This window comes from Fistularia commersonii, chromosome 27, assembly GCF_037954325.1.
Source record: "Fistularia commersonii isolate RoL2024-O1a breed Wild chromosome 27, RoL_Fcom_v1.0, whole genome shotgun sequence".
Classification (NCBI taxonomy): Eukaryota; Metazoa; Chordata; class Actinopteri; order Syngnathiformes; family Fistulariidae; genus Fistularia; species Fistularia commersonii.
This window is the reverse complement of record NC_141310.1, coordinates 852858-866298: the sequence shown is the minus strand read 5'-3', so window position 1 is coordinate 866298 and position 13441 is coordinate 852858. Positions and strand designations below refer to the sequence as shown.

Below are 13441 nucleotides of genomic sequence, written 5' to 3'. Positions count from 1 at the left end.
CTTTTATCCAAAGTGACTTACAAGCGACTTCTACTACTACATCAACTATGAACTAATAATAACAAATAATAATAGTCGTAATCATAATAATAATAATAAGAACAACAACAACAACAACAAGAATGATAATGATAATAGCACAGTGGTTAGCTCTTCCCCCTCACAGCAAGATGGGCCTTGGCTTGATTCCTACAGGGGACTTTTTTGTGTGGAGTTTGGATGCTCTCCACGAGTTTCCGCGGGGTTCTCTGGTGTCCTCCCAAAATCCAAAACCATACAGTATTGGAGACCCTAAATTGCCCAGATATGTGAATGAGAGAGAGCGAATGGGTAATTTACTATATACATGGTTCCTGTGATTGACTGGTGACTGGTCTAAGGTGAACCCTGCCCCCCGCCCAATGACAACAGGGATACGCTCCAGCACCCCTTTGACACTGAGTGCAGGACAGGAGGTATAGATAAGGAATGGGTGAATGAATTAATGCTAATAGGTGGTGTGATTGTCGCATCAGCATCACAGCAAAACAGTTTCTGGTTCAATACAGACAGGGGGTTCTGTCTGAAGTTTACATAGTTTGACCTGGGGATGACCTGCAGTCAGTTTCCTGGAGACCTTAAATTGCCCAGCGGCTGGCTGAAAGGTTGTGTGTCTCAATGTGTGGCCCGGTGGGGGTGGGTGAGTATACAATGAACAGTATGGATACAAAATTAATTAATGAATGAATAATAACATTAATGATAATAACTCAATGCAGCTCATATTGCTTTAGAATAAAGAAAATTACAAACAAAGAACATGCTTTTAAATTTTCGAAAAATATACTTGTCGATTACAGATAATTTATAAACAGTAAGATAAGTTAAACACTTATTAGGTTGTTACAATGGAATATTCTGTTGGAAGACCTGTTTCCAAGGTTGAAGCAACTCAACGCTCAAGACTTTTAGCTACTTACACAAGCAGAACAATATGTGTGGTCTTCAGTTGATCTCCAAACACCAGACATGACTGAATATCAATGTTCCTTTTCTTCTCAATTTAATTAACCAGTATTAATTGAGCTCATGTTATTCTCTCAACCTGGGATACATATCCTAGCTTTGCATTGTCACACTCCTCCCTTGGTAGATCTTATGGCATTGCTTTTGTTCACATTTCTTTTCAGACTTTTCTTAATTTCAGTTTTACTAAAGGAACCTTGCACTAAGTCAGAATATGATACATCAGCTCTCTAAGATCGTGTAATTTGATTGCAGACTGAAAAGGATAAATGTTCTTCCCTCTGCATTTGCATTTATACCATCACTTCACTGAATGAGGTAACCTGGTCCCTTGCTGACCACTACAAAAATGAAAGGTATCTGCTTGTACTGTATAATCATGCCGTCATTAGGTGGACATAGGATCCTTTTTCGAACAATGTGAGTATTTTTGGGACAAAGTCATCAGGTCACCACATCTGATCCTTCAATCTTTAGTATTTCTGTTTTGAGTCTTTGTTTATGTTTGTGTGTGTGTTTTGTGTATTTCTTCTTGTTATTCTTGTTTATTGTTATAGATGTGCATTCTTCCCTTCTTTTCCCTTCTCCCTACCAGCTAAAGTTTGACAGCGATGGAGTGTGTGTGTGTTGCGAGCTGCAGCAGCAGAGTTCAAGCTGCAACAACCTAGGAGAGACACTAAAACTTAATCCACTGAGGGATTGTGATACCATACGATTGCGCCTTAAGGTAGGTGGTGTCCAGATTAACTTCTTAAATGCAGCTATCAGAAGACTTTTATTTTTGTTAATTCTAAATGGCTGGATAACATCTACATGAGCAGATCTTGACTACAAAAGTTATTAAGGAATAGAGTAGTTTACCAAACATACATTGACTGATACAGATCAAAGAAGGAAGAGTGATGCAACCACTTCCTTTTTGTTTTATACTAATAAAATTCTTGGATCAATTCCAACAGGGGCCTCAGTTTTTATGTGCTGGTGTTTTTTCTGCTTTGTCTTTCCTTAGTATCTCTAAACCAGACAAAGTTAGCCTTCTCACCACCTACTTCTATACCTTTCCTTTCACTATTCTCCACATGTTCCAACCTACTTGAACCCTTTTCTGAACCTCTTTTCCAAACTCTCCAGTGCTCTTGACTGTTTACCATAACGACTTTACCATGAGTAAATCCTTCAACTTCTTTGTCTCCACTGTCTGTGGCCTCATGGTTCCATTTCACTTGCTCATTCACACATGTGTATACTGTCTTGCTGTGATGAATTTTCATCCTCTCCTTTTAGGACATAGCTCCACTTGTAGATTATCCTCCACCTGCTCCCTGCTCTCACTGCAGGCCATGATATCATGTGCAACTATCATGATCCATGGAGATTTCTATTGAACTTCATATGTCAGCATGGCCATTACCATCACAAACAAGACGGGCCTCAAACTGATCCTTGATGTTGTCCCACCTCAACCCGTCACACCTACAGCACACCTCACCACTGCCTCACAGCTCACATACTGTACATGCCTTGCACCGGTCTAACGTACTTCTTCGCCACCCCAGACTTCCTTATACAGTAACATAGTTCCTCTTTGTATGCTTTTTGTAGCTCTACAATGGCACAATGCAGCTCCCTCTGATCTTCTCTGTACTTCTATGACACCATTCTTAAAGCAAATACTGCATCTGTAGTGCTTTTTCATGGCATGAAATCATACTGCTGCTCACAAATGACTTCTGCTCTCATTCCAGCTCCCACTAATTTATCCCATAGCTTCATTGTATGGCTCATCATCTTTATTCCTCTAGAGTTACTGCAAATCTGCACAATTCTCTTATTCTTAAAAATTGGCACCATCACACTTTTCCTCCTTAGCTCAGGAATCCTTTCACTCTCCAAGATCCTGCTGAATTATCTAATCAGAAACTCTACGACCACCACTCATACAGTAGACACTTCCATACCTCCACAGGCATATAATCAGGATCAAATGCCTTTACCTTCTTCTCTTCATTCGCTTCAATGTATTTCTCCCCTTATACTGATCTCTGCTACTGTGTGGTCCACGATAGTCACCTCTTGAACCATTTGTTTAATTTCCCTCATTCATCAATCTTCAAACGACCCCCTCCATCTTCCCATCACTCTTTTGGCACCTGTCAATACAATTCCGCCTCTATCCTTAGTCCCCTGAACCTGCTGCATGTCCCTACCATCTCGATCTCTCTGTTTTGCAAACCTCTTTACTTGGAGTTTATGCTGCATCGTGCCAACCAACTCTCAAGCTTTTCCTTTCGCCATCCTAATATTCAATGTCCCAACTGTCAGTCCCAGACTCTTGCTTTCCCTCCTCTCCCTCTGCTTACAAACATGCTGTCCTCCTCTCCTTCTTCAACCCACAGAAGCCCGGTTTCCTCTTGTACCCTGTAGGTTACCAGTCGTCGACCCGAGCCTTCACCGATCCATTATGGAAGTCATAAACTCGAGTTGCATATTTAGTTTTGACATAATATAGGTTTAACAGCGGATTGCCATCCTGGCCCAACCCTCTACATTTATCCAGGCTTGGGACCATCTCAAAAAGACAATGGCTTGTGCCCCCCTGAGGCTGCATTGTTTTCCAGTATACTCTTATAGTCTAAAATCATGCAGGAGGTTAAAGAAGATTCTAGATATCCCAGATGGATGAAAGTAAGAGGGAATGACTGGATGACCTTTGATCGATTGGTGACTGGTCCAGGGTGTACCCCATCTCTTGTCCAATGGCAGCTGGAATTGTCCATTTCTTCCAAGGGAATCCTGAGGCGTTCCCAGGTCAGCAAAGAGACAGAGTTCCTCGAGCATGTCCTGGGTCATCCCCCCAGTAGTCTTTCCAGTGGAACATGTCTGAAACACCTCTTGGCTTAGGTATCTGATCAGGAAGCATCCTGATAGATGGCAAAGCCCCCTCATCTGGCTCCTCTCAATGTGGAGGAGCAGTGGCTCTACTCTGAGCCCCTCCCTATCTCTAAGAGAGAGCCAAGACACCCTGCAGAGGAAACACATTTTGCCCACTTGTATATGTGATCTGTTCTTTCAGTCACTACCCACACCATGTAGGTCAGGGTGGGAACATAGTTCAACTGGTAAATCAAGAGCATCGCCTTTTGGCACTGCTCCTTCTTCACCACAACGGTCCTGATTTTCACCCCACCTACCTCACATTTGACAATAGTGAGAACTGGAGATCAAGGTTTGATGAAGCCAACAGGACCACATCATCTGCAAATAGCAGAGAGCCAATCTATCAGCAGACCAGATCCCCGCAACGCCCTGGGTCTACAAATTCTGTCTATAAAGATAATGATCAGAATCTGTGACAAAGGGCAGCCCTGGCAAAGTCCAACTGTCACCAGAAACAAATCTTATTCACTACCAGCAATGCAGACCAGGCTCTGGCACCAGTCATACAGGGACCAAATGGCCTGTATTATGGGATCTTGAACCCCATACTACCAGAGAACTTCCCACAGGATTCTCCACCATAGAATGCATTCTGGGAGCACATGTCTTTTCGGGTCTGGCTCCAGAGGGGTGCCTCGGTGACTTAAGTACGGGTGAGGTGGTAGTAAGACTAGAAGCTTATGAGTAGGATTTAAGTTGCTCTATCATATGTAGAGAAAATGGTGTAGGAGTTACCTTTGAGGAGCTTGTTTGGAATGTCCTGAAGTTAGAAAGTGGAGTGTCAGATGGAATTTGATGCTCGCCGTTGTTAGTTGCTATGCACCACAGATAAGATGTGAGTTAAACTAGAAAGAGAAATTCTGTAGTGAGCAAGATGAAGGGATGCAGAACATTCTTAGAGATGAGACAATAATAACGGCTACAGACTTCAAATGACCTGCTAGCGCAGGTAACAGTGGTGAACAGATGCCCTCATAGAGGGGAAATTTCTACCCATCTCTGCAACACAATAATGCTCCAAAAAAGTTACAAGCTTCCAAAATAGGCCAGTATCCCTGTTGAAGGGATATATCCCCTGTTGAAAGATAAGTTATTAGTACTTATTGCCCTTATTTGCCCTTGAGCCAGTGGTTAGCGTGTCTGCATCACAGCAAGAAGGTTTCCTGATCTGATTGTGGCAGGGGACATGTTTTTCTCGTGTCTGGGTAAGTTTCCTCCGGGTTTCCTTCCATCGATCAAAAACCTGCAGTAGGTTATTAGAGACCCGAAATTGCCCAGAATACTGAATGAGTGAGTGAATGGTTGTTTGATGTGTGAATGACAGTGAATGTTTCTGTCTCAATATGTGGCCCTTTGGTTGACTCGTGACTGGGCCAGGGTGTACCCTGCCTCATACCCAGTGACCGCCTGGATAGGACTCTGGGACCCTGACTGCAGGAAGTGGTATAGATAAAGAATTAAGTTATATAGTCTCTATTATTTGTCATTATGAAAATGAATTTCCAATCTGGTGGCTTTTGTGAATATGTACACAGATTCATAAAAGAATAGTTTTTCTACAGCATACGTATTACAGTTGACAGTATTAAACTGTTAAGTTTTGAAGTTTTTGTCCCACAATTTTTCATGTGGCAGGCAGGTTAGAAAAATGTTTTATCATTTTAAATAGAAATAATGCAGCCATAATTCACCTCCACATATATTTCTAAATCTCATATTCAGAGAAAGAGGTTCACAAAGAATAAGTGGAACACTGAGGGGACTGAAGAGACCAGACAGGGTTATAGGGAGATATAGCACAAAGGGGAAGAGAGGGTTGACAAAGGCTAAGCAAAGGGCATAGTATGACTTGTATGCCAGGTTGGTCGCCAAGGAGTGACACAGATTTACAGTATACAGGTTAGCAAAACAGAGATAGAGAAAGGAAGGAGGTGCAGCAGGTTAGGGTGATAAAGAATAGAGAGAAAAAAAAAACATTGTTTTCATAGATAGTTGAGACTAGACTCTAAGGTTACAGGGAATAGAGATAAAGATGATGGAGAATTTTAAGTACGTAGGGTCAACAGTCCAGACCGATGCAAAGTGTGGAAACATGTCCAAGCAGGTTGTTGTGGGTGGAGAGAAGAGTTATGGGCACTGTTCCCTCGAAGCCGTGCGTTTGCGCAATTGCGCACTGCTCCAGCATTCTCCGTGACAACAAAGCTGAACTGTAAATAAATCAAAAACATTTATCTTATTTACATTTCAGCTTGGATTTTATTTTGTGCACAGCATAGATTTGCTGTGGGAAGAGAATGCTGGAGCAGTGCGCGATCACACAAACGCACGGCTTAGAGGGAACAGTGGTCATAGGTCTTCTTCTTCTTCTTCTTCTTTCAGCTTTTCCCTTCAGGGGTCACCACAGTGAATCAACCTTCTCAATCTAACCCTATTCTCTGTATCCTTCTCTCTCATACCAGCTACCTTCATCTCCTCTCTCACTTATCCATAAATCTTCTTTTTAGTCTTCCTCGAGACCTCCTACCTGGCAGCTCCAATTCAAGCATCCGTCTATCAATATATTCACTATCCTTCCTTTGTACATGATGGAACCATCTCAGTCTGGCTTTTCTGACCTTCTCTCCAAAACATCTAGCATGTGCTGTATGATCTGGTAATTATGGTCGATTCGCATGTTTAGTTCTGGTAAAGGTTTTACACCGGATGCTCTTCCTGACGCAACCCTCTGCACCAGCTCAGGGAGACACTGCTCTGTCCCCCCCGAGGCTGGCTCGGGGTGACACTGGCTAGTGCAGCCCTGAGGCTGCATTAGAGAAGAGTCATGGGTAAGGTGTGATAAAAGAGCCAGAATAAAAGGAAAGCTGCAAAAGCAAGTGATGAGACCAGTGATGCTGTATGGTTAAGAGGTAGTGGCATTGAGGGAAAAAAAAGAAAGCAGAGTTGGAAGGAGCAGAGATGAAGATGTTGAGGCTCTCTTTCGGGGTGGGCGGCTGAGGCTGAGATGGTTTGGACTTGTACAGAGGAGGCATAGTGAATATATGGGTAGTGGGATGCTGAGGGTTGAACTGCCAGGCAGGTGGCCTAGAGGAAGACCAAAGAGAAGATTTATGGATGTAGTGAAAGAGGACATAAAGTTGCTGCGAGAAAAGAGGATACTGGTAATAGAGTTAGATGGAATAAGTTGATTTGCTGTAGCAACCCCTGAAGGGAGCATCGATCTATCCATCTATCCCTGTCTGTCACTTGTTCTATCTGATCCGCAGTAAAGTGATTTATGATGCTACAAGAAACCTTTTAGAAGAGTTGTTAAAACAGCAACGTGAATAGGCTGCAGCTGCAAATCATTTGATTGACAGTGCCAAGATATTACCACTGACTATTGTCAGTTTATTGGCTTATTTCTGGGTTGGTTTATTATCTTATTCCTGGAGAAATGTTCCCTCATTACACCACAAACCTGCTGTTTTCCAGAGCTTAATATGTTTACTGATGATGTCAGTGGTATTTGTCCTCCCATTTCTATATCCTCGTGTTTTTCTTTCCCTCTTGCATTTTTCTTATTCTTACACTTACTTATTTTTCCTACTTCAATCTCTCCCCTTTACTTTCTTTTGTTCTTGTCTGTCTAATTGTCTTATATCCTTCCCATAGGAGCTGCTTTTTAGTGTGTGTGCCCTTAATGTCATCTCCACCATTGTGTGCGCACTAGCTACAGCCATGTGCTGTATGCAGATGGTCTCAACTGATGTGCTTCAGATGGTGAGTCTATTTAGTGACTATCATTACATGAAAAACATCAAGTTAGGTGATATCCAAGTCAAAGAAGTTTATTTCATTTTTTTATCCTTCAAAAAGGATAAGTGGTAAATAATCCTTCCAATAGCCCATTTTGTAAGTATATACAACAGCAAAACATTTAAAATAACGAGGAAATTAATTTACCATACATATGGTTACATCTTAGCTACTTTATCTATTAATGTGGTAAATGAATAATAATAATTGATCAATATTGTGTGTGTATGTGTGTGCTTAGGGTATATTAGGCTTATTCAAGATTCATATTGATGTTTGTTATGAACTATATATGTATAGTTAATATGATACAAAGAGGAGGATACAGAGAATAGGGATAGTTGGAGAAGGTTGATTTGCTGTTGCAACCCCTGATGGAAAAAGTTGAAACGAGAAGATAAATTGTATATCAATTAAATGTTATACAATCCAACAATTCTAAATATTAGCATTCATTGAATCTCAACATGAAATCACATCAGTTTTTTTAATCGTTAATGACAAAATTCCATAATCCAACATAAGAATGACCTACTTTTCCACTAACTAGAAGTGGAGTTACAGTTAATGAACTCAGGAAATTCATCGCCTAGCAACAGTAGCATGCTAAAGAAATAACATGACGCGAAACTAATCACTCCAAGGAACGACCTCCAACAGAAAATTAGGCACTGTGTCAGTTGCTTTGCTTCTACTAAGAGCTTCTGATCATGGCATGTGCTTTTTAATTACCTCTGTTACATACATTATGATGAAAAATAGTGACTAATAATCTGATATTGTAAAAGCCAGATAATTTGTCTTTTAATTATGTGTTTTAGTTTATGCCACATAGAGCACGAGCCCTAAATGCTAACTGCATGACTCCACATGGAACAACCCTAAACCAAACCCTGGACTTTGATGAGTTTATCCCTCCAATTCCCCCGCCTCCCTACTACCCACCAGAGTACACCTGCAGCCCTTCAGCGAACGGACAGAGGTGAGCACAAATGTAACCATCAGCAGCAATTAAACAAGTTCAATTTTCCTTTTCTCCGAAGCTACAAGTCACAACAATATTAGGATTTTCATTGAATGTAACAGCTACAGCACAAGCAGTGCTGTTTGTTCTTTTTTTAACCATATATAGAGTAGCTGAGATGATATATTTATTATTATCAATTGTGTCTTTAAATCATCAGGCCTTAGATTATTACTGGACCTTGTCAGGTTGCTTGTCACTTTGCCATATTTATGGAGAATACATTTATAAAAAGACAAGACAATGTCCAAAATCACTGATTCCAAACTAGCACCATGTGAAATATTGGAAGTGCAAGGAATTATACAAACATTTTTTTTCTATATTAGTGTTTACAATGATGTGGCAAAGAAAGATTTTCTTATTCTTTCTCTCACAGTATGTTTTTATTAGGAAATATATTACCAGATGATCTTAGAATGGTGGCTCTTGAAACACTGCATTCCATATGGATGGACACACTATACTATATGACTGCTGGCTAAAACATGTTGTTGTTATGTTCTTGACAGAGGGCTGCACCTAGACCTACCCCTCTCTCAACTTAGTGCCCTCTATGGGGTGCCCATTAACAGTCCTGGGACTCTGTATCCGACTGACCTGCCTCCTCCATATGAATCTGTAATAGGACAGACTCCTACGAGCCAGGTGGGAAACACACTGCTTACTTTTTTCACAGGCTGGCTACATTCGCAAGATTTTTTGTGTATTTTGTCATATGTGTTTGTGACTGTTGAGAAGCTGCAAGCTGTTGATTAGCTTCCATTTTTGACTTGACCATTTTGACCATTTTTGAAGTCTCGAAGTATAACTGAATTCTATTACATGTGTGTTTTTTTCTTTAGAAATATGTGTATACACACACACGCACACACATACACACACACACACGCGCGCGCACACACACACACACACACACACACACACACACACACACACTATATGGCCAAAAGTATTCGCTCACCTGCCTTGACTGGCTTATGAACTTAAGTGACATCCCATTCCTAATCCAGAGGGATCTATATGACGTTGGTCGACCCTTTGCAGCTGTAACAGCTTCAGCTCTTCTGGGAAAGCTGTCCACAAGGTTCAGGAATGTGTTTATGGACATTTTTGACCATACTTCCAGAATCGCATCTGTGAGGTCACACGCTGATGTTGGACGAGAAGGCCTGGCTCCCAGTCTGGGCTCTAATTCATCCCAAAGGTGTTCTGTCGGGTCAGGACTCTGTGCAGGCCAGTCAAGTTCATCCACCAAGACTCTGTCATCCATGTCTTTATGGACCTTGCTTTGTGCACTGGTGCACATTCATGCTGGAAAAGGAAGGGGCCAGCTTCAAACTGGTCCCACAAAGTTATGATCATGGAATTGTCTAAAATGTCTCGGTATGCTGAAGCTTTCAGAGTTCCTTTCACTGGAACTAAGGGGCCAGGCCCAGCTCCTGGAGCAACAACCCTACACCATAATTCCCCCTCCACCAAACTTCACACTTGGCACAATGCAGTCAGCCAAATACTGTTCTCCATGCAACCGGCAAACACAGACTCGTCCATCGGATTGCCAGATAGAGAAGCACGCTTCGTCACTCCAGAGAAAGCATCTCCACTGCTCCAGAGTCCAGTGTCGGCGTGTTTAACACCACTGCATCCAACATTTTGCATTGTTCTTGGTGATGTGTGACTTGGATGCAGCTGCTCAGCCTTGGAAACCCATTCTATGAAGCTCTCTGCGCACCATTCTTGAGCTAATCTGAAGGCCACATGAAGTTTGGAGGTCTGTAACAATTGACTATGCAGAAAGTTGGCAACCTCTTCGCACTATCTAACTCAGCATCTGCTGACCCTGCTCCATTAGTTTACGTGGCCTACCACTTCATGGCTGTGTTGCTGTCGGTCCAAAACAAGTCCATGGTCGTAGAATATAGCTGACAGTTGACTGGAATATTTGGGAGCAAGGAAATTTCTCGACTGGATTTGTTGCAATGTTGGCATCCTATCACAGTTCCATGCTGAGCTCCTGAGAGCAACCCATTCTTGCACAAATGTTTGTTTAAAAAAAAAAAAAAAAAAAAGGCTGCATGCCGAGGTGATTGATTTTATACACCTGTGGCCAAGGAAGTGATTGGAACACCTCATTCCCATTATATGGAGCAAATACAAGCAAATACTTTTGGCCATATAGTGTATATGCATATACAATTAGAATATGTACTGTATGTATATGTATATATATATATATATATATATATATATTTCTTTTTTTTTCTAACAGTTTTTTTCAGATAGTTTCTACAAGTTGCCTGGCAATCTGTTGTGATTCAATTTAAATTTATTGTAATATGGGAATTTCCTGCTTTTTTGGATGCCATATTATCCGCTGATAGTGACATTGAACAGATGTTTTACGGCAATTCAACAGTCACCACTAAAAGAGCATAGTGTACCAACATTTTTTCTCCAATATTTTTGACATCTATAAGCGCCTTAAATTTGATCTCTAATTCTCATTTTCCATATGATCTCCAAAGTTCCCATTCGTTTCAGCAGCATCTTTTGAAACAAATCAGATTTTGTTTCAAAGGTGAACACTTAACATTTCGAGGGACAAGTTGGTCAAGTCTAAATCACTTTGTGACTTTCTCAGTAAGACTACCTTGTCTTTTAAGGTGTGACTTATGGTCTCATAAAACCCCATGCTGACCATTTTGTGGCATGGTAATATGCATTATTTTAACCAATGCACGGCATAAGAGTGCAGTTGTTCCTGGTTTGATTTCTTTCAACTGAGGCCTTTATGTGTGGACATTGTATGCTCTCATGACCCCTGTCTGTGTGGGTTTTCTCCAGGCTGTGCGTTTTCCTCCAACTTCAAAAGCATGCAGTAGGCTAAGTGAGGACCCTAAATTGCTCTGACTTGTGAATGAGAGAGTGAATTGTCATATGCCTCTATATTCATTGGCTTCTGGCCCAGAATGTACTCCACTTCTCATCCAGTGACAGCTGGGATAGCCCTTGGACCCATTGTGGCTCTGATAGCAGAATAAGTGATATAAACAATGAATGAATAAATGAATACAGCAAATATAACACCTAATGTTTCAACTGACAAAACATCGAGTTGATCGGTCTGCAATCTGCTAACAACTTATCGCTTATAGGTCATCACCAGTGTAGAACAAGCTACTGAATCCAGTTTGTGTGACAGAAACACAACTGACGGACTGAGTACTCAAGGTAAATTTCATTTAATCCCAGTGAACATGCAAAAGGTGGTAAAAATGTTGTTGCTGATGAAACTTTTCAATTCCACATTTGCAGCCTCAGTGGAAAGTGCATCATTGTTGGTGTCAGAGGTGGCTTCCAATGATTCTTCTACATATGGCACACCTCACACTGTACCAACAGATGGAAGCTTAACCAGCTTGGAACTTTGTACACAGCTCCATCACAGCAGACACATCTCTGGCTCTCGCCCCAGTGACACTGTGTACACAGACTCCCAACATATCCAAGAACACTCTCCTGACTGGTCCTCAGACAACTTTACCAATCTTGACCAAGACTGCTCTCTGAACACACACGCATGTGAGGAACTCAGACCTGCCTTGCACCTATCTGATGAGCTGGCATCTGCCAAATATTTGCCCGAAGAGCCACCTAAAGCGCCAACATACTGCTTCATCAAAGCAGGAATTAGGAGACAGAAACTATTACTTGGTGTAACTGTTCCCCCGCCACCCCAGCCTTGCTCCCCCACATCAGTGGCCTCCTCTGGTGGAACCTCAGCCATTAGCCCTTTGGCTTTATCACCTTCTTCACCATCCCCCAACAAGTTACAAGGCCCAAGGCTGTGCTTCAACGTGTGGTCACCATCCACTGTATCACAACCCCCCACTACCTCAGCTCAAGGTGGTTCCTCTCCCTCAGAGAGACCTCGGGTGCTTTGTGCAGCCAGGAGGTACCGCAAGCTGGCACGCATTGTTCGCTCCAGTAGTGACCCAGTCTCCTGCTCCTCTGCATCAGGAAGTACTTGCAGCTCCATCCCTTCATAAGATTTGCATTATAAAGTAAATGTTTTTTATTTGCACTGCGCAGTAGCGCAGTGGTTAGTGCATCAGTCTCACAGCAAGAGGGTTCTTAGTTTTACACCGGCATAGTGAGTGTGTGGAGTTTGCATGGCGTTTCTGTGTCTGCATGTGTTTCTTCCAGGTTCTCTGGTGTCCTCCTGCAGTAGGTTCATTGGACATCCTAAATTGCCCGAAGGTGTGATTGAGAGAGGGAACGGTTGCATCTGGTCTTGTGATTGACTGGCAACTGCCTCTCATCCAGTGACAGTTCAGATAGACTCCGTCCTAACTGTGACCCTGACCGCAGGATTGGCGGTATAAGCAATGAATGAGTGAATGTTTCTTTGTTAACTTCGCCTTTTTTTTCCCCCCTGCATGAATAATGAACCCCAAAAGTCTCTGTATTTAGTTTCAGGTTTTGTTCTTGATGAGGTTGGAATATGGAGTGGTTTAAATGGGTGTTAAGTGGGTGTCCTCTACCTACATACTAAGCTTTTTCTCTCCTACTACAGGAGAAACATGCATTCAGGCTTCTATTCCACTCCATCGCACTCCATCACCAGAGCAAGGTAGTTATGTCAGATTATTTAGATGGCATGAAAATCAAAAGTTC

General features: G+C 42.0%; 1 protein-coding gene across 3 annotated transcripts in view; it reads left to right on the top strand.

Annotated features, from left to right (window-relative positions):
• The window catches only part of entrep2 (endosomal transmembrane epsin interactor 2), a 55696-nt gene that overhangs the window by 40659 nt on the left and 1596 nt on the right, over positions 1 to 13441 (top strand). For all 3 annotated transcript variants that reach the window (XM_086174823.1, XM_086174822.1, XM_086174825.1), the window contains exons 4-10: positions 1601 to 1732; positions 7594 to 7701; positions 8559 to 8719; positions 9274 to 9409; positions 11920 to 11995; positions 12080 to 12787; positions 13341 to 13397. In XM_086174823.1, the coding sequence (XP_086030949.1) occupies positions 1601 to 1732; positions 7594 to 7701; positions 8559 to 8719; positions 9274 to 9409; positions 11920 to 11995; positions 12080 to 12787; positions 13341 to 13397 (1378 nt within the window). The remainder of the gene's footprint in view (positions 1 to 1600; positions 1733 to 7593; positions 7702 to 8558; positions 8720 to 9273; positions 9410 to 11919; positions 11996 to 12079; positions 12788 to 13340; positions 13398 to 13441) is intronic.